Below are 27,758 nucleotides of genomic sequence, written 5' to 3'. Positions count from 1 at the left end.
ATCAATTGAAGGAAAATTGAATTCAAAAGGCTGCACCTGTACCCTACCGCGAAAGCCGTAGGCAGATCACGGACTTCGCCTGCAAAATCGAGCGTATGCAACCCGGCTCACCGCGAAGTTAATTTAATTGCATGTTGGGTTCGAACCCAACTTCGAATATTCTTGTATTGTTTTTTGTGGGGACTGAATGCATTTCTCCAAACTTTCTCAATGATTCTCTTCATGTTGGCAGTGACACAAATTGGGTTGGGCCGCAGAGACCCTAATTTTATGAAAAAAATAGAGTTAGGTAGGAGGAGTCAGAAATTCGGCCAAAATGTCTTACATAGTACGTCAATTACCGTTTTAATTTAGGAAAAAATAAAAATTGTCTAAAATTTCTCTATTTTCCCCTGTTATTGTACGGCAAATCTTATGCTGCATGGAAAGACGTCAGGCCATTGGTGGATCCAGCAAATCAGCAACATTGTTTCTTCTCCATTTACATCCATCGAAATGTATCGATTCTCGGAGGAGACAGTTGCGCCGACAGGAATCGATTATTCGACACAGGTTCAAATGGAGAAGAGCCGGTGGTGCCAAATTCCTGAATCCGCTTCTGCGTTGGGCTTTCAACATACTCAAAAGATACTTCCTCTCATGGGGAAAAAGAGAAAAAAAGAATAAAAACGCAAAGCGATCGAGAAGTGGTCGGAAATCGGTCGAGAGTTGGCGATATGCGGGTAATCGAGTGGATCGATGAACCAGCGGACGACTTGATGCCGGTCACCGGATACGCTTACTGCTTCCCGGCAGAGCAGCTCCTTGCGTAATGCGATAGGCGCAATGAGTATACTAAGGAAAAAACGCCTTAAAAGCCTCCAAACGTTGCCAAATTTATTCAGATAAAATACGAATTTACCGAGTAACAGGGGTATATTAGTCTTTCAATTATGAAAAGAAATTTATTCGCACTTTGATCTTAAGATCTAAAACTTCCAGAGAAAAATATTCGGAACTTTCTTCGCGGTAAATATTTTATCCCGATAAATTTGGTAACATTCGGATGTGCATAGGGTGTTTTTCCTTAGAACAACACGAGAACCGATGACGGCACGCCGAGTTAACTTCTACGCGATATCCACCCACGACCGTTCTTTTGTTAGAAGCGTGGTTTCTGCCACTTGCTCAGCTCTGCTTCTCTCTACGCACAGCTCGATGGCAAACCCCAATTTTGATACTAGGGAGGCCACAATTTTTGTTGAGTTTACCCTGACCTTCGAAAAAAATGTACAGTAGACTCTGGATTATCCGTATTAATTGGTGCCGGACCCGATCCAGATGAAAAAGAAATCCGGATAATAATAGTAAACACAAACACCACCAATCAACACCACAGTATTCTTATTATGTATACGTCATATACATACCAACACGAATTAAAAAGGTTAACGCCAAACTGAACGACTCAATGGTGATTGTGAATGGTAGCCGACAACGATAAATTACAATACAACGATTAAGGCGCGCAATGCGTGAAGTATTCATGCAGTCTTGTAGCCGCTAATGTGCGTTTTGGGCTAACTAACCGACTGCACTGCGTTTGGCGTAATGCGAGAAGTATTTATGCAGTCTAGTAGGCGCTAATGCGTTCCACGCCGACCTCACTGTTTAGCGCAATGCGTGAAGTATTCCTTCAGCCTTGCAGGCGCCAATATACCTTGCGACCGCTTCTCCGCGGATCCGCTCACTTATCGGAATGCGTACGTAGTTACATGGTTGCAAAATCGATCCGGATAATCCAGAGTCTACTGTATACCTTTACCTCAAAGTACCGTACCTTTTGCTAGCTCCGGACACAATTTCTTAGTCAAGAGATTCAATTATGGAAAAATGCATTCAGGGGCTGGTTAGAAGATGACAAGCCTTAAACATGACCAGAAAGACTTAATAGTAAGAAGATCAGCGATGTGTTTTAGTCATCAGTAGATCCGTCAGAAATTCCCTTAATTTTCCCGGTCATCGCAAATCCTCCGACTTTCCTTGATTTTCCGATTTTCCCGGTTTTCCAGAGAGCCGGTAACCCTTCACTGTTTAGGGTTGGACAGGATTTCCTGACTTTCCAAGAACTTATCACCTTGTTACAGGAACTTGTCACTTGTCAGTTGTCACGTTGACAGATGTAAGGGTTGCCACAGCATTAGGAAAATTAAATTCCCTCACATTTCCCTGATTTCTCCGTCACATTTTAGTAAAAATCCCTGTCAATTAAGCATATGCTACATGCTGAAAAAAACTTGATTTGAAATAGTTTCCGGGCAAAATTTGTTGTTCAAAACGTCAAACCCTACCTGGAGAGGATATAAAGGCGACTTGACAATTTTTCCCTGACATTTCCTGGTTTTCCCTGACTCAGCCATTTCCAGTCGGAAGAATAAAAATAAAAAATAAAAATTCCAAATAGAAACCTGCAGACTTCATGATGGCTAAATTGATTCTCATTTGATTCGCTGGACCATCATTTAGTCCGCAGGTTTCTATTTGGAATTTTTATATTTTACTTGTATTCTTCCAAATGAAAATGGCTCAGTTTTGGGCCGAAACGTCTCGGATTTTTAGGTGTAATTTTTAGCCCTGTTTCCAGTTGTTTCTCGATGTTTTTGATATCACCAGTGTCACGGGCTGCTGTTTTTTTAACATTTTTTAACCTATTTTCCTTGACTGTGGCAACCCTGAAATGTACCGATGAAATCTACTCACTGTACTGGCTGGCGATGATGTGCGGGGAGGGCGGCGTGAGGATCCTGAACGAGGTGATGGGCGAGCTCCTGATGAAGGCGTGCTTCTCCGGGGGGCTGATGTGCGAGGGCGGGAAGGCCCCGTTGGTGGCCGGCGGCGGGGCACTCGCCGGGCCGTGGGGCCCCAGGGGCGCCGGCGCCGGGCCCGGCGGGGGCGGCAGATAGCGCATGGCCGGCCGGCTTAGTCGCCCCGCGTCGCGCACGCGTTCCACGCATCTTCATGCGCCTCCTCGAATGTTCAATTGCTTTTATTCACCATGTGAGTTCCTTATCGCGCTTCGATTCACTGCGCGAGGCGATTTCAACGTTCAATTATTTCGACGTGCGGTTTTCACGCTCTTTCGAACGTCACTGGAAATCCACGAAAAAAGGTTACGTCAGGGGTACGAAAACTTTACGGCGCACACAGGATCGAGTGAATGGGAGAGGTCAGACAACATTTGGTGACTTTAAAGGCTCATAACTCCGTTCATACAAAGTTTTGAGGTTTTGAGAGTGGTTTCATTGGTTTCCTCGTAAAATTTTCTACCAAGAGCACTCCTTGAAATTTAAAATGTGACGAAATAAACATCAAAATTTGCAGTTTAAGTAAAAAATTTCATGTCCGACTTCTCGAATTGACTCAATGCACTGTGCGGCGGGTCGCGCTTGGTCCCGTGCAAAAATTAGCTTCAGTAACGAGAAGGGCGGCACGCGTAAGCTCGAAAATCGCGATGAATTCCGAGAAATTGTGGTAAAAATCGCGTATTTTTCGCAAAATTGCGGCAATGGAAAATTTACACGGATCTGAAAATTGGTGAATTTCATGTTTCAGAGAAACTACCTAGTTACCTGAGCATATGGTTTCTTAACTTATTAATCACTCTCAGATGAAGCAATAAAATTCTTTCGTGCAAATTATCCATTACGGTGCGCAAAGTGCAAAAGAGAGGCTAGAATAGCGACGATCGGCGGGGACCATGGTTCGAACATGTCAAACACGGAAGAGTATAAAAGAGTAGCACCGAACTACACTCTAAAATTCAGGCTCTTCCAGAGAAGAGTAATGGAGACGGTTCCCCTCGTGAAGTCGAAATTACACATTCGTACACGAACCGGGGCCCATTCAGAGAGGGCAATGTTCTGGTCGCAAGGCAAGAGGAGCAGTTTCAATTGACCCTAATCTCCGACACCTGCACGCGTAATCTGCTCCCGTCTAGACATGCCTCACCTTTGAAATTCAAAGGCTCCACTCGCCCTTTACTTTGGACCCCTCGACGGGGCGCCGCGAGTCCAAGGGCGAACGAGCCGGTTCGGGCCGGGCGGGCCTCCTAGACACCGGGAACCCCTCCGAATTCGTGGACTTTGGGTTCGACGCTTCTACGATTCCTCCTTCGGCCTGAAATCCCCGGATTCGTGCGGTTTCCCAAGATTAGCAGCGGGTCAAAAATCAATGCGTTTTCTTACTAGAGAGCGAACTTGCAGTTTGCCAAATCGCATTGAAACACTGCTGCAGCACTTATCGTCGTTCTTCTCACGAAACACGTCAAACATTTTAACGTTGCCAAATTTCTCCTCGTAAATTGCATATTAATTAGGAGGATCTTGGAATTCTTCTTGGCAAGAGTAGGAGAACAATTTTTGTGGAATCAGAACTTGTTTTTTTTGATAAATGATAAGTGTAACTTTGACGGCCGTTTTAACCCACGTGTATTTCTTTCCTGACATTTTTCTGATAATTGAAGATATGCCAGACGGTCAACAAAAAGACATAATTAGAAATCCGTGCAAAAATACCAAAACCCCTCAAACGAATTTTCCCCCTTCACACCCCTACCGAGGAGGCCCCGATTCAACTGCACCTAATCGATGACGTCACCGGGGGGCGACCGCAGCAAGTGGGTCACTGGAAAAGAGAACAGAGACATCATTCACGAGCCGCCGCCGCCGCCGCCGTTCATTGAAAACGGCGCTAACGGGGGGAGGGGGGGGGGTGGCAGGATTGCACCAAAATGCGCCCCCGCCGAGGGGGATCGATCCCGACACGACGAGCTCCCTTCGCGAAAAGCGCAGCGCTACGGGCGAGGATGAATCGCGAATCCATCCGGCGGATAGGAGAGTCAAGGACGAGGAATTCGGGCGCGGGTGCGTTGGACGACCACGAGACCACGACCTGCGACAAAGCCAGCGCCGACACCGACACGAGATCCCGCGGCAGAGCCGGGGCCGGAGCCAGACGCGGGCGAATCAATAAACCTCCGCGCGATCCGCTATAACCTCACGCTGCTCCTCCATGCCGCCGAACTTGCGTAACCCCCGAGACGATATATTTCAGAGCCCGCACTCCTATCGTACTGCCATGGTGAGGAAAAACGGCGTATGAGCCCTCAGGCGTTGCCAAATTTCCTCCAATAAAATGCGAATTTTCAAGAAAACTGTTCGACATATTTCTTCAGATTATTCAGTCGATTTTCTACACGATTAAATATAAAATATCTGAACATTTCAACGAAAAATATGTAAAACTTTCCTCAGAATAACATGTTTTATCCGAGGAAATTTGGCAACTCTTAAATGTTCATACGGCGTTATGCCTTATCGGGGCAGTATCATACTGCCGTGCTGAGGAAAACCACCGTATGAGCCACCAGCAAATTTCCTCGAATAAAACATTAATTATTGATGTAAGTCGAGAGTGATTTCCTTTGAAACGTTCACATTCTTCAGATCGAATTTCGAATGAAATTCTCTGAAAAATTCGAAGGAAAATATAAAAAATTTTCATTGAAAAATCGTGTTTTATCGAGGGATATTTGGCACCGCCAAAAGGCTCATACGACGTTTATCCTTAGTACGGCAGTATGGTTCATGGTATGAAAGTTTAAATTCGCAAGTCGACGCTCGATGACCGAAGTGTTGAGCGACTGATGATCACCAAACCTAACCTAACCTAACGCAGTCGTGTTACCGAAAAGAGCAGTAAACAGGGGGTCTACCATAATTTAATTTTAGATTTTTCTGATAGTTCAGGCTACTTTAGACGAGATTTCCTGCTTTGATGCGGGACTAAATTAACACTCGTTTGGGTTGAACAAGAGAACATATGTAATGAAATGAATCCAAAGTTGGAAAAATGCTCAAAAATTACTTGAGGCACTTAGCGACGACCAATTTTCCTGAAAACATTGAATTTTCTGATACATCGCGAGTTATCCGGTTTTTACTGACGGTAGACACCTTGAAAAATGCGGAAGATGAAGCTTTGAGAAAATGGACTCAGTTAGGTTCGAGCCGAACATTCTGTCGAACGAATCTTCCGTTCCTCGTGAAAGCGTCAGTCAATATCCAAAAGACTGACTGAAATCGTTCGGATGATAAAATACTGACGAATTCTTGTTTCGATGATACAGAGAAGGCATTTTTCATTTCGTATTAGGAAAGACAGCAGTGCGTGCCATGTTCTGCATGTTTACATGGTGATGTTTTGGACACATAATAAACATATTTTAAGTTTGAAAATTGGGAGAAAGGGGTGTCATTTAAAGCAAGACGACAGTATACATATACGGCTCTCTCTCAGAATAGTATCGACTTCCTGCTGTTTTGTCTGAAACGACGTCAATTTTTGCGCGCTTACTGCTTTCTAATGGATCTCGCTTTTGAACAAATAAGACATTTTCATTATTATGGTTGAATGAGTCGGTCCGTTTAGATTACATCAGACGCATTTTGAAGGAAACTTGATTTCGAAAATGTGTACGTTACTTCCCTTTTCGGTAACAAGGCAATTCAGAGTAATAATCACTTTCCGAATTCAGCGATGATAGCCGAAGATTGAAGTGTCGAGCGATCGATTCGGCAAACCTAACCTGATCGGAAAGAGCTCGCCGAGCAAATTACGCGCCTCGACGTTCATCGATCATCACCTGACGAACCCGAAGCTCAACAAGTTGCTCATCAAACATCGCTAGGCAAAGAACGAACGGTGTTCCCATCCGAACTAAACTTTCGCCCACCCGATTACACTCTCAGCGCGGGGTCTCCAAAATATATCGCCTTTCACTCGAACGAAAAAACACGCACACTCGGAGGTGAGAACCGAAACTTACAACTATTCTCAATCACGTGACAAACTCTCACACTGGTGGTGCGAGTAGAAAAAAAAAACCCGTCACAGTAAAGACAAGAAACTGTAACCGCACTGATGAAAAAAGGGAGGAACCAACACTGTTTACGGAATAAAACTAAGAATAAAAGTTTAAAAAAAAAAAAAAAAATTCACTGATTGCACGGAACGTGCCGAGAGAGCGATTACGGAGCGGGACACGTGCTCTCGGGAGAGCATCGGATACTAGGTGCAAAACCCCGAGTCTGCGAAGGGGAGCGAACGGCGGGGTGGGGTCCGCGGGGAGGAAGGGGGCGGGGGGGGGCGAGCAAGAGCGCATGACTCCTCCGTCACCCTTCGCACTGATATCGCGACTCGGATCCGCGAGACCGCCGCCGCGACCACAACCACCTTCCTGCGGGGAGGGCGGGGGGTCGGGGGGGTGCGCTGACATCAGCTCCCTCATCTGCTCCGACGGCGACGCGTCGACCGTGCACTCTGTGCAGTGAACTTTGGTCCGCCTGTCGAACCGCGCCGGACCGACGGCGACGACGGGGAATGCAATCGGGAGCGGGCCGCCGCCGCCACCGCCAAGTTGCCGCGCTTCTTCTGGAGATGAGTACTTCCTACAGTACCTATTAAGGGAGAGTATGGACATGTCGAAAATTTTGAGGTTAGGTGATGGAGCTCTTAGACCCCAAAAGGGGAGGCAATCCATGAATTCAAATTATCCAGAGTGATTTATAATCACAATTGTTGGGAACTGTCGTTGGTAAAGCACGTATTTGACTTGGTTTTTGCATAAACTTACTCATTTTTGCGGAAGAATGCTTACTTATGAATTTTCTTGTCCATTTTCGTTTGATATTGGAGTCTAAAGATTGACAGTGACATTTTTCGTTTTCAAAGGTTACCTACCCTTTTGGGCCCTAAGAGCTACATATTTCGAGTTGTCCATCCTCTCCCTATGTAGGTACTTTAGTACTTCCTGTAGGCGGAGCACCTCGGAGTTCAACTTCGATCATTTCGATTTTTCAGGGAGGGACTTCGGGGGTGCGGAAAGCTCCACGCCGAACTTTGGCCGTGATCCGAAGAGCACGGTATAATTGGACGATGCGGACATTTCCAACAGGGTGTCCTAGTTTTTTTCATTCTGGGAAATCCTGATTTTTCCTGATTTTTGACTGCTAGATCCTGATTTCATGATTTTATTAAATCCTGATTTTTGTGGAGCAAATGTAACTTCACAAAATAGCGCGATTAAAAAATCCGATCAGACGGCCGACTATTCTCAAATCCTGATTTTACGACCGATTTTTCCTCGAATCCTGATAAAATCGGGATTGATTCCTGATTGACCTCAAATCCTGCTAGAATCTGAAAATCGGGAAAATCCTGATGCTAGACACCCTATTTTCTAAGCGACCAAATGCCTAAAAAAATCTTTCGATTAAGTTAACTCAAAAGAGTAGTGAATCCATGTTATGTACACGAATAACTCGGCTTGGAATTAGTGAGCGCTTATATTAAACCGCTGACAAATCCTTTTCTACAACTATGAGTGCACAATCAGAAATATCAACTTTCTGGAGACGAACTTATCGCGCGATAAGCGTGACTCATAGTTCCCGACAAGCCGCGGCGAGCACACAGCTTCATGTGTTCTCACTCAATTGTGGAGCTGTGACTCCTACTTGAGTTGGCCGATTTATTAGAGAAGAAAATTGGAATTCAAATGTTCGGGATCATTTTTTCGCTAGAATTTATAACCGCCAAGACGAACTATTTCGAGAAAATTCATCAGTGAGGAAGCAGACATTCACCAAATTGTACCCCTTGGATGTGTGCCTTCACCTCCAAGATATGCTGTCTAGAAATGAGTTTGCTGGCCCCCGAATCCGGAGGGATCCATATCGTGTCCCTCGGTCTGCCATGAGAGAGAGAATCAGGCAACGAACTGTGAGATGTCTCACATCGTTGGATTCGGCTGACTAGAGCACAGTGATGAATAATTGTTGGAGAGGTAGAGCGCCAGAGCCCTTTCATTTTACATGAGACAACATTGATCCGCCCTTTTCAGAATCTGCCACATGTGTCTCTGCGGCCGCGGGCTTAGACTACATTTGTCATCCCTTAAAAATTTTTGCACTTGTTGGACGAGACCAAATTTTGTCAGTTTTAACCTTTGAATTTCGTAGTTTTTCCTCTTGGAATTGGTGAAATAGTACGCTTCTTGATTCTAGCAAGGAATAAATTCATTCGACGAATATGTTTCAAGTCCTCGACTTTTTCGGCATTGAAACACTGTCTAAGACGGGACTATTCCTTGGGGATTAAACAATTTTTTTGTGCATCCCGTTTGACAACGGGGCAAGTTCTACAGTGCATACTTGTCAGGCATCGTCCCACAAATTAGCAGACGATTGAGTCACATCCGGCCTGGACAATTGGGTACCGAGCTCGCTCGACTCCGCGATTCGAGATATCGCGATATTTCGTACGCGGAGCTTCCAGGATATGTACAGGACGATAGAATCGACGTCCGAATTCGCCGATAACGCACGCTAAACCATGGAAACGGATTACGATGGGTGAGACACATGCGATATTCACAAAGCAAATAATGGCATTGACGCGTGCATAATGACACTCGTAAAAGCGCAGGGACGGACGATAAGTTGGAGTCTGTCTATCTATTAAGTTCGATTATTTTCACTGATCTGCCAGAATGAAGAAGCATCTATTAAATTTATATTCATTAATGCTATCGTGTGATTAAATTCAAATAAATAAACTCACTTGACACCTCAAATTTTCATTTTAGGGAATAGGTCAAACTAGCGATCTACATTGCCGATTCCCATGGGTCAAGCGGCTATGGGCAGATAACAACTTTGTAGATAAGCTTGCTTTCTTTACTTTTTTTTAAAAAAAAGGCTTACTTATTTTTTGATACATGCAATGATTACCGCACTAACAATTCATAATTTAAGAATAAATTTTAATTTTACTTCGAGCATGGCACCATTAAAAAAACCCAACATGCCACAACTGGACTTGGGCATTCGAAGACATAAGAAAAAGTTGTAAAATGCAGAGAGACAGGGCTGGATTTAGGGGGTGGCCACATGGGCCGCGGCCCATGGCGGCAAATGTTGTAATTTTTTCAAAAGTAGGTTTCAAGAAAAATATCTGATTAAAAAAAAAAAAAAAAAAAAAAAAAAAAAATTACAAACTAGAAGAGGCGAAAAAAATATCTCATTTCCTGAGAGTTAAAGAATAGTAATTTCTAATTTGTTCGTCTTTCGGTGATACAAGAGACATCACCTTTCATTAGTCAAGTTGAGAGAGAAACCTAACACGCAATTTGTCCTGGAGCTGCGCGGCGCAGAGAGCAATGATGATGAGGACTTGAGATGGAAAGGAGAAGCCCTCGGCGCGGCGGTCGGCATGTACCACATATTAGCGCCTACAAGACTCCATGAATACTTCACGCATTACGTCAAACGTAGTGCGGTCGGCAGCGGTTGGCGTGAAACTCATAGTGCCTACCAGACTGCATGGATACTTCACGCATTGCGTCAAAATCAGTGCGGTCAGCAGCGGTCGGCGTGAAACGCATAGCGCCTACAAGACTGCAGGAATACTTCACGCATTGCGCCAAACACAGTGCGGTTGGCGCGGTGGCGGAAATTAAAATCATTAAACCACATTCATGTTTATTCTTTCATAATTTTTTCGTTCTTTTCTTAAAAATGAAAGGCCTCCTCCACACAGAGATATTTTTACGGAACTTAATTTTCGCGCAAAGTTCTGTGAACTTTTGCTAGTGTTGACAGGGCTTTCACAAAAAATGTGCCCAACACGAGTAAACGCGTCTTATGCACCCCTCCTCCTCCGGCACGTTCACTTGATGGTTTGTATCGATGTTTCAAAACGAATGAGAGGGGGCGGCAAAAAAACAGGCGGCCCATGGGCGGCAAGTATGTAAATCCGGCCCTGCAGAGAGAGCATTTGAATTTGGCCTATGTTTGTCCGAAAGGAACTAGAAGAAAGAATTCTCTCTCGACTTGGAATTGTTGATAGGAGAAAATATACCAGATCAAAACTGCTCTTGATTAAGTTGTCTTCTCAAAATATAGGTCGGTCCTTTCTTATGCATGTGCCAATTGTGCCGCGGTCCAAAAGGGCCAACCGACATCATCCCCTCTCCCTTCTCCCTCCAAAAACTGTAAATGTTACGTTCACGCCATAAATTTTCAGGAACTCGGAATTGAAGCGTAAAGCTTTGTGCTGATAAGATCGACGAGACATTGGTCAAGGTTCAAAAGGATGATGTTCTACAATGTAGCACCTACTTATGCACACACGATAACGCATGTTTCTTCAGGAAGGGCAGTAAAACTAACGAAGTTGCCTGGCCATAATCTTCTTGACTAATTTCAACTCGTTGATATTTTCTAAGAAATTGGTTCTTCAGAGCACCGTCTCAAAACTTTCAACCAATCATAAGAAAGTTGTAAGTGAAGCCAAAATGCCGAATGTTCTGCAGGGAGGCAAAACACTAAAGCGCAGCCAAGCACGAGGGGAGGACTACCGTGATAAGGAAGAACGCCGTATGAGCCTTCTGACGTTGCCAAGTTTCTTTCGATAAAAACCGAATTTACAGGGAAAATTGCGAATATTTTCCCCCGAAATTTTGTCAGGCAATTGAATCTAAAATATCTGAAATTTCAAGGGAAAAATATGCATGGATGTCGTCAAAAATACATGTTTTATCACGGGAATTTGGGCAACTCTCGAATGTTTATATGGCGTTTTTCCATAGCACGGCAGAAGAATGAGGGGTTTGGAAGCGCAATAAACTTAAGAAAAGTGAGTAATTTCGTTGAAATATTTCGCAAAATTTTTCGCCATAGAAAAATGTTCCAATGAAATATCCAAATATTGCATGTGCATTTCTTTCGTTTCTCGCGTAACCCAGGAAGTACAAGCGCGGATGGACACGATCTGGCAATCCGGCACTTTTTTAAGAGACCACTCTGACTTATTTGTATTATTTCTCTTTCGTGGTAGATGAATCGTGATTTAGAAACCTCTATACCCTTCCAAACTCTATTCTCTATCAATGCGTCCTGAACTGGCAACTTGGAATTGACACGCTGGCCATCGTGCTTTCAAATCCGGGCAAAGGTGAACGTGATAAGGAGCATCGTAAGATGCCCTCCCACGCCTCGCCAGCGGATGCGACAGGGCGACACCTAAAGCGGCTCCTTCCCTTCCAATTAATATCCCCCGGTGCCCTAGGAGGCTCCACATTTGGAACTCAGCGGGTTCCCCCAAATGCAAGATATTTATGTTATTTCCTCGAATATATAAGTTTTAATATACTCATTACTCGTGTTATATTCGAATATCTTGAGTACCTATGTAGGCAGAGAACGGACTTGCAGAAATACGGAGCTCTTCGGGCCCAAAAGGGCGGCCAACTCGCGAACACAAAAAATGTCACTGCCGATCTTCAGATTCAAAAATCAATCGAAGAGGGCTGAGAATGTTCTTAAATGAGCGTTCTTCCGCAATAATGAGTAATTTTAAGCAAAAACTGAGTCAAATACGTGCTTTACAAATGACGGGTCGTAACAATACTGTCATGCTAAATAAAAACGTCGTATGATCCATCAGGCATTGCCAAAGTTCCTTCGACAAATCACGAATTTTCAGGAAAATTAGTGAATATTTCTCTTCCGATTTTTAGGAGGATTTTGTTCGTAATCCGATCTAAAAAATCTGAAAGTTGCAAGGAAAAATATTCGTAAACGTTCTTCAAAAATTAACATTTTCTGGGAGGAAATTTGGCAACATTGGAATGCTCATACGGCGTTTGTACTTAGCATCGCACAATAGTGACAATGAATCACTTGAGTGTTTACTGTCTTTTTGGGCTCTAGAAGCTCCGCGACATAACCTCAAAATTACCGACACGTCCGTACTCTCCCTAAATAGGTGCTCTACTTTTATCGATTGTTAATCTTGTATCGAATAACGTAGATCGATAATTAGCGTTGCTAAAATAGGAATCAATCGATCAAGGTCGTTCGATAACGATTCGACAATCGACCCGTTCGCTGTGCTTTCTCCGCGCACACGGCGCACGGTTACCTGCCCTGCCGACGAATGCACCGGTCGGACTCCAGTGGCGGGGCGGTGGGGCGGGAAGGCGTCGTGGGGGGGGGGGGGGGAAGGGGCGGGGGTGGCGCTTACGATACCATTTTCATTTAGTGACGTCATTTCCGAGGTCTTTCCCGACTGCACGCTGCGCGCTGCGCTACGCCGCGTCGGGAAAAAAATGTGTCAAGTACATGCGGAGACGAGCATAAGCTCACCTTGTTGCCACACGCTGTGTGTGCTGTCCGTTCCGACGGACCTCAGGAGGGGAAAGAATACGCTGCGCTGACGGCACATCGCGGTAGGTAAAGTCACAAAAGCCTAGTCTGCCCTGCGGGCCGATTATTGAAAGTTTAAAGCAGCCCGATACGACATCGAATTGCGATATATCGTCACCTTCCAGGCAAAGTATCACAAGCGCCATGCGACGTTTAAAAATTTCCGCTGCCATTTTATTTTTTTACTGAGAAATTGTTGGTTGAATCTGTTCGAAAATTTCACTAAATTTTATCGGCAGCACAAAGAAAATTCGGTGTAATTTTCGGACAGCTTCATTGAACAATTTCTCTGTAAAAAAATATAATGGCGGCGGAAATTTTTAAACGTCGCATGGCGTTTGTGATACTTTGCCTGGAAGGTGACGATATTGCATGGTTAAGATAGGACTATGTCTTGTCGTATCGGGCTGACATAGTTTCAATAATCGGGCCGCTGCCAAGGAAAAACGCCGTAATAGCAATCAAATATTGGGAAATGAGTTAATTTAAGAAATAGCATAAAAAAAGAAAGAAAAACTTTAATTTTTACCTACGCGACTTGTGAGGAAAAGCTCCCTCATTTTATAAAGATGAAATTATGCGTGGTAAATTCTAAGAGAAAAAAATAGGAAGTTTTTAAGGAAATTCTCATTTTATCAGAAGAAATCTACAAGCACCGCCTATAGATGTTGATACGGCTCTTTCCCTTACGACAACCGTGTTGTGCGCTACCTGCGTTATGTGTCTAGCCACTTGCGTTGACGAATGTAGGTCACTTGTACTCGCAATGAGTGCACCACGGAATCGTGTTTCGAAAATATTCTTACTAACATTTAATTCAAAGAAGTTCTCCTGTGCTTTTCCGATGAGCAAGTCCCCTCAGTTAGAAAAATGGGTTCGTTTTCGCCTAACAATGCCGAATTGAACACGGTATTTTCCGAACCAAACTGCTGAAGATTTCAGAGTCGCAAGGTTTCTTATTTCCTACGGTTCCGCGTCGTGCACGATTTTTGTTTTTAATTACCATACAATCATAGAGGAATTCCTCGGTTTGATGGGCTGATATTGAGTACAATGGTGAATGAAATTGAATAATATAAATGAAATGGTAATATTCTATTTTGAAAGTTACTTTCAGAATTTCTTTATCATTTCAGCGTGTTCTGCATGATAGTCTTGTGAAGAATGTCTTCGGATGCTTTTATGCCTAGTGATCTTTTTTCAAAATAAAAATGGCGATTAGATCGAACATGAACTAAATCCTCGAAGTGTCACACACTGTTGAAAATATTAATATTCTATTCCCATATTGAAGATGAGTCGAGCCAGCAGCCTGATTGTTAAAACTTTAACTGGCTATGTCGGCGAGTTAAAACAAGACAGCTTCATCTGCACCGTGTAATATATCGATTTTCGATTCTTGTGGTTCTGACATAAATTCCAACAATCACACCGGTAAAAAAAACCTCTTGGACCAATGCCGCATTGCATTGACTTAAGAGTGCAGTTTCTTGTCGCCGGATTTAAGAGTCTTGAACTCTTGTTTCAAGCGAATTTTGCATTGATTCAAGGGATTTTGCATTAAAACAAGAGTCCAGACTCTTAAATCCGGCGACAAGAAACTGCACTCTTGAACCAAGAGGTTTTTTTTACCAGTGCAGGCTGCAATAGTTGACCCGTGGATTCAGTCCATCGAGGCTCCAACTTAGAGGATGATTAAAGTAATTAAAATCCAAAATAGAGTGATTTTTGAGTACATTAGAATCATTAAGGGTCAAAAGAGAACACTTGAAATAAAGTCAAAGTTGACTCAATTAATCTCTCCTCAATGAGGGAACAGAATATTATTATTCGGAACTGTGTAACAGTTTCACCTTCCGAGTGCAACGGAAGCAGAGAAAGAAAGAGCTTCCATGCGCCAAACGAAATTAAATTAACTTACGACCCTCTGTGAAGAGGCGAACATAGTGAAATCATGTACTCACGATCTGAAACAAACAAAGAGAATCGCACATTAATTACAATCTGAAACGAATACAGAGGGGTCTAATTACAGGGTGCTTAGAGAGGGAATCCTGTCAAGTGAGGGGAATGCCAAATGCACTCGGACATGAGCTTTGCCGCCAGAGGAAGGTCGAGCAATCTGCGCTGTCTGCAAAACGCTCTCTATGAAACGAATCGAGGAGGGGCCAAAATATACGAGGACCGGGGGGAAAAAATCCCCACAACCGAGTTGAAGAAACGGATCGCAGGCCTTTCACCTTGGTTCTTGATTCCACATGGGCCCCATCGTATGAGCCTTCAGACGTTGCCGAATTTACTTCGAGAAACACCGAATTTACTGGAAAATTGTAAATTATTTTCCCCAAAAATTTTCTGACAATTTTAAACGAAATTTGATCAAAAATATCTGAGAATTTCAATAAAAAGTATGCTTAAATTTCGTCAAACATACATGGTTTATCAAGGGAAATTTGGCGACTCTCGAACGTTCATACGGCGTTCTTCCCAAGCACGGCAGAGTTAGACGGTGAGAAAGACTGAGTTTTGATAGGGGTTCCCAACTCGGGTGTAAAATTTTCAAGAAGAACAAATTGAATGTAGCACATGACTCTTCGGCCGAATTGGGACTGAACGCTGGGAAGTTTAGCCCGGCAAATCGTCGTCCCTTTGACGTAAGGGCGTATATCAATTTCCAAATGAACCCTGTTTCACATGTAAAACCAGACTTTCCGGGGCTCACACAAAAATTTAGATACGCCTTTACGCCAGAGGAGCGACGGATTCACTTCGACGACAAAATAGCGTAAATAGCACACAATGTTTCTGGTAGAAGGGTGAAAAGGAGAGAAGAGAAGGAAATTGGCGACTTAAACCGAATGAGCCGGGCGTTAAGCTGAATGATCACAGTTGGTGTGACCAAACTTCCGAATTACACTGAACAGAAATAATTTTAAGTACCTACAGACACATGGAGCAAATGAGCCGTTCGCCATAATTTTATTCCACTCTATTTTCTGGACAAAGGAATAATGTTACGTTCTATACTTGGCTCCGATGTTTCTGATGATCTTGAATTTCGGGAATTTACACGAATAGACCCTCAGGATGGGTTTGTCCGAGATCAAGTCAAAATTGCCACTTGCCGTGCTTCTTTGAACCGACCTTGGCCGCAAACAGCCGGCGTGCAGTACCGAGATAATCATCAATTTATGTCGTTCATTTCTCTTCAGAGAAATTTTTCCTCGGAAAACCTGTGCTCAACATTCTGGAAATCACTGATGTAAGCGACGACGACGACGCGATGAAACTTTGGTTGGGATTTAATTAAACGGCGCGTATTTGTGAAGTACCCCCTTCCCCGCCCTCCCGTCTCAGGGTCACCCGCAAGGACGCCGTTCGTGACTCTTTGTTTATTTACACGGGCTCCGCGCGCGGGATGCAATCTAAGTCTTTCCGGCAACTTCGAATCCCCTTCTACGTCAATCTCTAGGTCTCTAGGGGTAAACACGGTATTCCCAGGGGTGTAGAAAATGCCCCATCACGCGTCCGGGCCGACGCGTGAAAATGTGGAGAAGCCCCAAAAATGTGGAGGGGGAGAACATTTTGAGGGGCCAAGAGTCGAAAATCAAAGGAAAATAGAAGAAAAACGTGTTTTTTTCATAGATTGGTGGGAAATTTTGTGGAAATTGATGAGAATAATGTAGAACACCGGCTGGCTGGCGAGCGCGTGAAAATGAGGAAGCCTTGGAAGATTCTGCACCCCCTAGGATGAAACATTTGGAGGGCAAACAGTCGACTGGGAGGGACTGAATATTTCAGAATTCAAAAAAGAGAACGATTGCGAGATTATAAGATGTCAACGGGTGCTCACAATTTTTTCACGCTCGATTGAAGCAAAATTTCCGGAAACATTTTAGTGATTAAAGTTAGGTTCATCACGAATAGGATAGAACCAATCACGATTGGACGGTGTGCACAGGAAAGAAAAACTTTTGAATAATTATTCGATGGAACAACTTTTAAATTCTTACGTCTCGTTTTAGGGAAGATGGAAGCTTTTAAAGTTTCCACATCATGTGCAGTAACATGGCGTCCTTTGCGATGATATCGATTGATTTGCCATTTAAACCTATGGAAAAGGATCGATAAACAGGGCGTTCGCAACGAACACCAAACTAGATCGATTCTATACAATAGCTTCAAATGGGAAAGTTCGATTCGATCATTCATGCTTCGCCACTGATCATATCGACTTCACCTAATGTCTCCTTCCACTGTGTGCCGTGACAAAAAGAGGTATACGGTGATGTACGACCAGGTAAGCCACCAAACGCACTTTATTTCAGCAAATTACTAGTCGAGAAAGAGGTATTTCCGCGCCTGAGTAGAAAGCAAGAGGAGGACAACATAGCTTCTCTTTATTTGATTTCTCGAAAATTTACTAATTGGCAACGAAAGGAGAAAAATTTTCCACCATCACGATCCGTCTGTGGCTGGCACCAAAACCAAACATCACGTTCACGCGTATCATATATCTACATGAAAACTAGCAAATTTGCACTGTTGTCAAGCATGGCGATTAAGAGAATTAACAGGGTTGTCATAGAATCTGGAAAATTAAATTCCCTGACATTTCCCTGACACATTTTGTTGAGATTCCCTGATAATTGAACAAATGCCAAATTTTTAAAAAGACATTGTTAGAGATAGTTTTCAGGCAAAATTTGTCGTTTAAAACGTCAAACTCACTCGAGAAAGCAAAGAGGGGCGATTTACCGATTTTTCCCTGACATTTTCGTCATTTTCCCTGACTTTTTAAGATTCCCTGACAGTGTCAACACTGAGTTCTTCTCGATTCAACTCAGCTCTACAAAATTCATTTTAGGATATAAAATCAGTCTGATTCGACAACGCGGGGAGTTAAATAAAAGCACGGGAGCCACGCGATGGATGCAGTTGCCAAAACGAAGGCGATTTTTCGCCGGGACGAAAAAAAAATATTGTGAATCGACAGTCGGAATTAAACTTATGAACTCGCTCTGAAGCGGGCGGAGGTCATTGACGTCTACTTTAATCTCTCTTTCCCTCTTTTTGCACTGCTTTCGAATGTTTTCGTCCCGTTCCGACAAAAAAATCGTCAGACGAACTCGAAACTTCACAACTGACCGGCAACCACGGTGATATGTTTGGCAGACTCGATAATGACGAAATGAAAATTTTACGACCGTTCAACGTGTCGTCGTTGTCACAAGTCGCGTCGGCCAGAAACTTAGGATACCAAAATTTTTGAAGAAAAACAGCAGGGTGTCCATAGACTTGGCAGAAAAAAATGCCCTGACCGAGATAATCAAAATTCCCTGAATTTTGATATCGGTAATTTACACGCGCAGGACTAAAAATGGAAACTTTTTGACGTAATTTTCACTGCAGGAGCCACAGCGACCGGTGATACTGGTTTGATGTGCGACTGCGTTATGTTTTTTAGATTACCAAGTTCGGAATTTCAAATTTTCACTATTTTTCATGAAATGACCATACTTTTCCCTAATTCCTCTGACCTGATGAAATTCCGAACAATGCCCGCTTTTCCAGCCTTTTACACACGCTGGAAACAAAAACGAAGACACCTCAATGTTTTAAGAAAGAAAAATCGCAGACATACGCTTGCCTTCGGACAAAATCTCCACTTCTGAGATTTAAATCACGGAAAAAGCAAGCCGAAGTTCTTCGCTCTGTCTCGAATTGCACAGTGCTGAAGTTACGGAGCCGACGCGCTACTCTTTAAGTTCCCTGACTTCTCTAGGATACCGCAAATTTCCTGATATTCCCGGAAGATAGTCCAGACCGCCGGAAAGGGATCCGAGCAGAAACTCCCGGAAATGGGATTTTTCCCGCGAATCCCTGCTAAAATTAACTTTCCCGGGAAACTTCGACAGACGAACTCGCACACACGCATTTCGAAGAGGTGCCACAAACTTTCTTGGGCCCATCTGTGGCGCTTTACTTCTCTGGGAAACTTTGATCTTCACTCGGGACCTCCCCCGCTAGGAGGGGGGGGGGAGGGAGGGTGGTTTAGTCCGCCTCTCGTTACTTTACGTTCGGTTTCCAACAGTGGCGAATGATCGATATTTCCCCGCTTGAAGCTATAGTGAAGAATCGATTACCGAGGTAACACCCTGTTAATCGATCCTTTTCCATAGGTTTAAGTGGCAGATCAATCGATCTATCGCAAAGCACGCCAGGTCGCTGGGTTTCAACCGGCAACGACGTCGGGCGAGCTTGTTGGAAAGCGACCGATGACCTTGACGACACCGCCGTCCGTCCGAGTGGCAGCGCGAGGAGGCATTGCACCAGAGAGAAAATGGAATAAAAAAAAACCCGAAGGTCTTCTTAAATGGTTCGCTGCCTCTCTTGCGGATTTTCTCTCCGCCGATCCGCCATGCCTACGCCCACCCTCGCCCCCTTCCGCCCGTCGACGTCGGCGGGACCAGCGCCGGCCTCGCTCGCAATTTCTCGTTCCTAAAATTTTCCTCCACTAGATCGAGACCTGGATACCTCGATAGTAGACATAGAGTACATAGAGTCGTAAAGTAAATGGTGAGAGCTGGCGCATGTTTGCATTGACGAGTTCCGAGCCCGGTGTGTCTCTGAGTTCGGGCTCACTTTTTCGAATACATATTCGATCCAAAATGTGCAGTGTGGAATACGTGGTGATTCTTATCTTTTTGTTTACATCGGATGCGCCGGTACCCGTGTATCGAAAAAGTGACCCGGCGTCACACGGGAGTCTCGGAATTCGGACTGGAATGCTTAAAAGTGCGCTAGCTCACCCACTTACATTACGACTCTAGGTACTCTATGATAGTAGAGTACCTACTTACAGGGTGAGTGCGGAATTTTAAGGTTAGGCCATGGAGCTCTTAGGTTGTCTCGCTTTTAGGGCTCAAAAGGGCAGCCAACCTATGAATTCAAATTATGTACACTGGAAAAAAAAGTCGCTTGGATCTAGAGTCCAGATTCTTAAAAACATTGACAAGAAAAAGTACTCTTGATTCAATCAGATTTTTCCTTGAATCGAAGAGCCAAGCCTCTTGATTTAAGCGGATACTCATTTGATTCAAGCAAAAGTTCGATTGAATCAAGAGTGTTTTTTCTTGTCAATGTTTTTTAGAGTCTGGACTCTAGATCCAAGCGACTTATTTTTCCAGTGTAGAGTGATTTCTTATTACAATTGTTTTTCGACCCATCGTTAGTAAAGCAAGTACTGGACTTAGTTTTTGCATAAATTGCCTTATTTTTGCAATAATTTCCAAAATCCTTAAAAATGAGACGGAGCTGCCATAAAATGGAACGTTTTGCCATAAAATGGAACGTTTTGCCATAAAACTGGACATCTGCAGCCGATTATGAACGATCGAATTCAGACGGAAATTCTGATCGATTTGGGGACGCTATCGATTTAGAAAAGCATTGCGCTTATGGGCCGGTCAAATCGATAGGACACAAATCGATGCAAAAATGCAGAAATACGGCCCTAAATCGATCAGAATCCCGAAATCGATGGAAATCCAAATCGATGGGTCCGGACCCATCGATTTGGATTTCCATCGATTTCGTGAAAAACCGAGTTTTCCATCGATTTGGGTCACGCTTCACGGGATAGTTTTAAAGATGGCGAATCTCGTGCTAGTCATTGAGAACTACGAAGATGTTGTAAATGAAGAGATAGAGGAGCGAATACGAATTGAGGAGAGAAGAATATTGAGGATATTACCGTGATAAAATTTAAAATTCATAATTAAATTGCCGTGATAAAATTTAAAAATTTCTAAAATGGAGCATACAAAATATGTAAAATTGTGAATGAAGTTAAATAAGTTAAGAAATAATTTTAAAACAACATATACTTCCATCTAACGATATTACCGTGATAAAATTTAAAATTCATAATTAAATTGCCGTGATAAAATTTAAAAATTTCTAAAATGGAGCATACAAAATATGTAAAATTGTGAATGAAGTTAAATAAGTTAAGAAATAATTTTAAAACAACATATACCTACTTCCATCTAACGATAAATTGTCTATGAGCCCCATAAGAACAGAGAAGATTTCTCCATGACAGCAGTTTGAACTTTGGCCTGCTCACTATCCAATAAAGAATTTTAAATTCTGATTTCAACTACTTACACTTAAGAATTAATTAATTTGCCACTTATTTTTTCGCAAGACTATGAAGGAAGTTTGCACAAATATTATAGGGGAAAGAAGAACCCCGAAGAGTATAATATGAGAAGGATTTTAGCTTCATTGAGGCTGGCTCTACTGAAACAATGGGCTGTTGAGTAGAAAGCAACACGGAGATTTTTCATGATTTGCTTTTAAGAGGGGAAAAATATGATGGGAAATGTTCTTGATTTCAACCGCCTCAGCTCTAACATGTAAAAATACATACCCAGCAAGACTGCGGTATCTAGGGAAATGAATCTGAGAGAATAAGAACTTTACACAAAGAAACAGGAAAAGGCGCATAAAAATTTGTAACTGAAACACCGACTTAGATATTTTAATTGGGATGAAAGTGCAGGTATACAAAGAAAAATTTGCATGCAGCATAAAACTGAATGGAAGAGTAAAGATTATTTTGACACCACTATTAAGATTTAAAATATGAGATCTCTTGAAGACAGAATTGTTAAACCTAGCAAACAGTGCTGAAATGAGATGTATCATTTGAAAATTGAGTTCACTGTGCATGGATGGTTATGGAGATGTCCAAGGTTCAAAATAAAAATTGTATGAAACGTATAAAACTACAGCTAGATAGGTACTTACAGAAAATTTTGTTGCTCTTTGCGACATTCTAGTAGATTCAAGTGATGAAAAGGGAGTTGATGAAACTTGGTGGAATTAATGGCTGTTTACAATCAAGTTATAGTCTCCGCAAATCCTTAAAATGTACGATAGAACAAGCGGAAGCCATAATTCTGAGTGACACAGCTATTTAGAATTGGTGAAGTCCATGGTGACTTGCTGCTCTGGCTAGCAAGTGTTTTAAAACATTTTGAGTTGAACACATAACTGAGAACAACTGAGGATAAACTGACCGCTTGCTGCTGTGAGATTGGACTAGTTGAGCTTGTTAAAAGCTGATTATCCTGGACTTTAGTAACTATCAGGACTCTCAGAGCCCCCTCATGATTGCACAGTTATTATTGCTTGATAAATCAATCCATAAAGGGGCAGCATATCAAGATAAATAAACCTCTGGTTAGGCATGCAGTCATGTAGATATTTCTCTATAAGGCTCTCCTATGGGTTCATTGTCAATCATCACTCGGGCCCATCATGGAAACTCTTAGGGACAAAGATGAAAATCAATGACGATTCATTTAATCAGTAAGGAATGGTAAAACTTTCTTCTCAAATAGTTTATGGTATTTTAATACTACATGTGTTTTTGCACTGTTGGACCAATACGCTAGTACTGGTTAGCTACGCTAACCTAATCGCAACCAATGATCCGATGAATTACAGTTGTGATGTTATGCGCAACCAGAGGAATTTGGAAGTGAATTCCTTAAATGGAGAAGTGATATTATAAAATCTTTGACACATGGTACCTGAGGATGTGAGATATAATTACTAATGAAATCACAGATGATAAATGATTTGGAAGCTACCCGAAGAAGGTTATCATAAGTGGCGATGTCTATGATGATCACTCAGTATCCGGCACGAACTAGTTTTCGAAAATTAGAGCACGCACTTGCTAGGGATTACACTACAAATTACGGATGAAATATTAATGACTAAATGTGAATAAGGACCTCGTGTATCACCATTGAATAGCTTTGATCGGTATTCAGAGAGCGAACCAACATCTCGTAGATCCGTCACACACACCACTTTGCGGTTTGCTAACCATTTCTCCAAAGGATAGAATGTGATCCAAATTGACTGCCTTATAATGGAAGTATTGTAATGATCTAATTAGTTCGATAATATCTTCAAAAAGTAAAATAACTGACAAGAAAACACTCATTCACCAAGAGACTAAGAGAGAATGCAGGGATGAGCAGTACATAAACAAACCTTTCCGAATCAACCGTTCATCGCGCGCGCTTTCAAATATTTTGAATATTACCGCGAATATTTAATTTGACGGACTACAAATCATCTTTTGTACACTTTTCATTGTAATTCTTTCTTCATTTTCTTGATTCTTTTCTTATTTATTGGATCTGTTGTCCAAAAAACGGCGCTTCCACTTGGAAGCCATTTTTTTTTTTTGGAAATCGATCGGAAATCGATCGAAAATCGATAGGCCTTAAAATCTGTCAGAAGCTCCTCAAATCGATCAGAATTCGATCGTTCATAATCGGCTTGCTGGTCATGAGGTAAGTCGGAAGTGCGATAGCGAGGCAAAACCGTTGGATGCGGCGAACGGTCGGCGTTTTGGAGCTTTCTGTACGCCTCCTTCGGTTCCCGCTCAGAAGTTTAAAATTAAAACAACCGATTTCTGTTTCGTGGAATGCCAAACACCAAAGGCTCCTTTAAAAAAACACCTGAATTTGACGTACATCTTTGGGTGACAACGTAGAAAATTAAAGCGGGGCACGAAATGTAATGCCACTAGGGCAAGTAGAGTTGTGGGAAGGGGGGGGGGGGGGGGGGGCAAGCCACATGCATTCGGCACCCAAGGCTGAGGCGTGACAGCGTGGAGTTCGGAGGCAGACGCCGTAAACGCGGCTGCTGTGAGCGGTTCATTTTCGTTCTATTTGGAATTATCACACTATCACGCCAAGTTTGGTCAGTAACACATGTGCTCTCAAGAACCTGCTGACAGAAACCCTGCAAGGACCGTTTCGTATTGTGCTCAAGACGAATCGAAGCCTAGAAAGGGAATCCGCCCCCCCCCCCCCCCCCCGATGACTGGATAACCCCCCTCCCCCTTGAGAAATTTGTCGTGGTTTCAAGAAACTTCCAATATTTTCTAGCAAGAACGAGATTTTCTAATGAATTCAAGCGTCGCTTATCGGTTCAATCAAAGCTCATAGAGTGGTGATTAACCACCCAACAGGGTACAAAATTAATAACCATAGTGTATATTAACAAGATGCTACGTAGAATACGATGAATGCATTGGGACTTTCCAAAATGAGTTAAAAAATAACGAATTCTGTCGACATCAATTCGCACTTTCGAACAACAGAAAAACCGGGGTCTTACTCGAGTCAAATCAAGCACTCAAGGAATTTCGGTATATTTTGCTAGAGGAAAATTTGAAATGTTCCCAAGTGCTAACTACTTTTGAGAAAAATCAAATGTACCTTGTATTTGAATAGGAAGACAGCAGGTGAAAACCATCTCTAGTTATACTTGACTGGAAAGTACGTGGATCGATTTCAATGCTTCATTAGGCCTTCGCTGATTGTGAATTTTTCGCGAGCAGTAAGTTCGAATGCAGGTATACACATTCTTTCTGAAAAGTTTTTGGGAATTTTCCGAAATGATTGTAAATAAAATCATAGAAAAAGACGCCATAGTTTTATCCGATCACTTTTCAATTTTCTTTCCTTTCCTGAAAAAAATTTAACAAGGCTCCAGTTTCTAAATCTTAGCAATTGAGGTAATTGTTTTCCCTTAAATTACTTAATTTTGTTACAGAGAGTCAAGAATAATGGCACGTAGTCCTAGTTTTGCGGAGATTTCAGCGTCGCGTCGCGCCGGTCAGGGTAAGGGTAGCGCGGTCAAGACATCCTCGCAGTTTGACGCGCCTTCAATCCAGCGGAGCGGCAATATGCTCACACCCGTGGTTGTATAGTTGTATCGTTACGCCTGCCGTGAATTTACTCAGATGCCGATGGCTCCACGCGAAAAGAAGCGAATTTATCTCCGATTACAACGTGGCACAACATAATTCATGTTCAATTTTAAATCAATGTTTTTAAAAGGCTTCCAGGTACTGTTCTTGATGTAACCTACAAACATTCTTTTATTTTTGAACGAATATATACCAACAAAATCACACATCATTTCTGGACGCGTCACAATTGTTGACTCACTTTTCGTTTGTATCATAGGTTGTAAGATATGTATCGTTGCAACGTTCCAGAAACTCGGACCACGTTTAATTTTTGCATCTTTAAAAAAAAAAAAAATTAAAGAAAAGAACGGATGGATCAAATTATCGCTTTGAAATTTGCCGTGAATATATTGGTCATTATTCAGGAAAATTCTGAGAAACTTTTGTGAAAATCAGTGTGCAGCTATTTAAGCAATCGATTAAAATGAAACATGAGTGGAGTTGCGCAACGTTTCAATCGAAGATAAATACGCTTTTTGCGTGCAGTCATTGATATTTGACTTAACTTGCGGAAGGCGCTACGAGATAACTATTCGACCACATGCGACGCCCACATTGCCGCTTGCTCGAATTGAAGGCGCGTCACACTGCGACGACGACTCGACCTCACTACCCTGGCCAGCGCAGCGCTGAGAGCGCCACAAAAGCAAAACTGAGGCTCCGCGTCATTTTTCTTGACTCTCTAGTTTTTTTCATAACTGAAGGAAAAATCCACAGGCTATTTAGGATAGGTATACTGTAATTTAAGGCCGAAAAACTTGAAATTACGATTGCTCATGGGTTCCGTCGAAACATGCAGCGGTATGACTATGATTTTGATTGGCTTGCACTATTCACGATCATGCTCCCCGTTAAATGCGATATTTGCAATTTCTCATCAGTTTTTTTTCACCTCTTTTTCGTAATTCTTTATATAGTCCCCTCATTCTGGCGCCCTGGAGCGTACGGTGACGATGACTGTGATAAAAACGAGTTCACTGGAATCGAGAGGTTCATCGTATGAACCTCGTTTTGTTTGATTTGACGAAACACCGGAGCGTGACTTAGATAGCGCTTTCTGCGTCAAAAAAAGCGCGATATTTGGCATTATTGCGCTCTCGCTCCAAAATTCGGGGACCCGGGCCCCCTTGCCGGTCTGCGGGTTTCTCAGAACGAGGGGGCTAGATAGAACCCAGTGAGAAGACCCACTTTCTTACTTGTTATTATCCAATACACCGCTGTGCTGAAGAAGAACCTCGTAAGAGCCTTCGGACGATGCTGAATTCTCTTCATTGAAAAACGGCCAAAGATAGGTCTTGACCCCTACCAATTTCTGTTTCCATGGAGGGTACTCCCAATTTTCAGTACCAGTCCCAGGTAATTTCCGTTTTTATCAATGGCTTGGACACATTACTTGAAATACATATTTTAAGGGGAGAAATTTGACAACCCCCGAATGTTTATAAGGCGGTTTTCCGTAGCACCGTAGTACAACTCCTCGACAGAGAAGCTACGGGCGGCGACCCGAGCGATCGAAAATTGGACTTCCTTCGATCAAAAGGAACTATGTCCACCGAGGACCGGATGCCGAAACCCGTAAGAACGCCTGCACGACGGGGCCCATTCCACAATGGAGATAGTTAGTTTCGATTCAAAAACGTCCAATTGGCGCCTGGGCCCAGCGCCGATTCCACGAATACCACGCAAGGATCTCCGTGGATAATCGATTAGCGAATGGAGACGTTGGAAACGGAGGCCCAAGTCCCAGCGCCGACCGCTTTCCTGCCGCGGAAAAATCGTTAGAGTTTTCACAAGCTCGCATTTAAATCCACACTTCGGAGCTGCGGTTCTACCGCACGACCATGGTCTCTAAAATTCTCGCAACGCTTCAGTCCCTGATTTTAAAGCGGTGGATCCTTCTTTAAACCCCAGGGTTTACTCTTCCTTAACACGGATCGTTTTCGACTTTCATAGGAATGGAGAATTTGTATGCACATTTTTTTATTGTTTCATCTAAAAGTGCTGAAAGAGCTGATCTCATGGTATTTTTTCCAATTTTTTTCTGATATGGGAAATAGTACAAAAATATATATAAAAGTAAGAAAATGCACCGCCCAGTGACGTCATCTGGCGGCATTTCCCATTTAAATACATGTATTTTAGCAGATTAGATCATTTTGTCATATCTATTCCAATAATTGTTCAATTTATGAATCAAGAGTATCCTCTTACTCAGTTCACTCATTAGTTTGCACCTAAAAACGAAATTCATCAAATTTGGGACACATGCAAATTCTCTATTCAGAGAAAATGTATTGGTTTCATTTTTACAGCCGTTCTGCAGCTCTGAATGAACGCGGATCTCCAAATTTTCATAACCGAGGTATGTTGTAATCAAGGTATAATCAAGGCAAGGAAATGGCGATTTTTCAAGTTGGCAGCACGGGTTTTCCTCCATTTAAATCCATTAAAAATAGCGATTATAGGTGAGGCAAGTTGCCTCACTAAAAATCGATTGTTTTACATACATTCAAGTGAAGGAAAAATCGTACTGCCAACTTTCAACTTGCCACTAAATCAAGGTCGTGAAGGACCTCTAAAATATTTTTTTATCATACTGA

General features: G+C 42.8%; 1 protein-coding gene across 3 annotated transcripts in view; it reads right to left on the bottom strand.

Annotated features, from left to right (window-relative positions):
- The window catches only part of LOC109039570 (eukaryotic translation initiation factor 4 gamma 3), a 138,280-nt gene that overhangs the window by 74,005 nt on the left and 36,517 nt on the right, over nt 1-27,758 (bottom strand). For 2 of the 3 annotated variants that reach the window (XM_072296031.1, XM_072296032.1), the window contains exon 1: nt 2,740-2,962. The exons of the other annotated variant lie outside the window; for it this stretch is intronic. In XM_072296031.1, coding sequence (XP_072152132.1) covers nt 2,740-2,947 — 208 coding nt within the window. In that variant the 5' untranslated portion in view covers nt 2,948-2,962. Of the gene's footprint in view, nt 1-2,739; nt 2,963-27,758 lie in introns of those variants that run through there. 3 annotated transcript variants of the gene reach the window in all.

The sequence above is a fragment of the Bemisia tabaci genome, chromosome 2 (assembly GCF_918797505.1).
Source record: "Bemisia tabaci chromosome 2, PGI_BMITA_v3".
Classification (NCBI taxonomy): Eukaryota; Metazoa; Arthropoda; class Insecta; order Hemiptera; family Aleyrodidae; genus Bemisia; species Bemisia tabaci.
The sequence above is the reverse complement of the archived record's forward strand: the minus strand, read 5'-3'. Positions and strand labels throughout refer to the sequence as shown.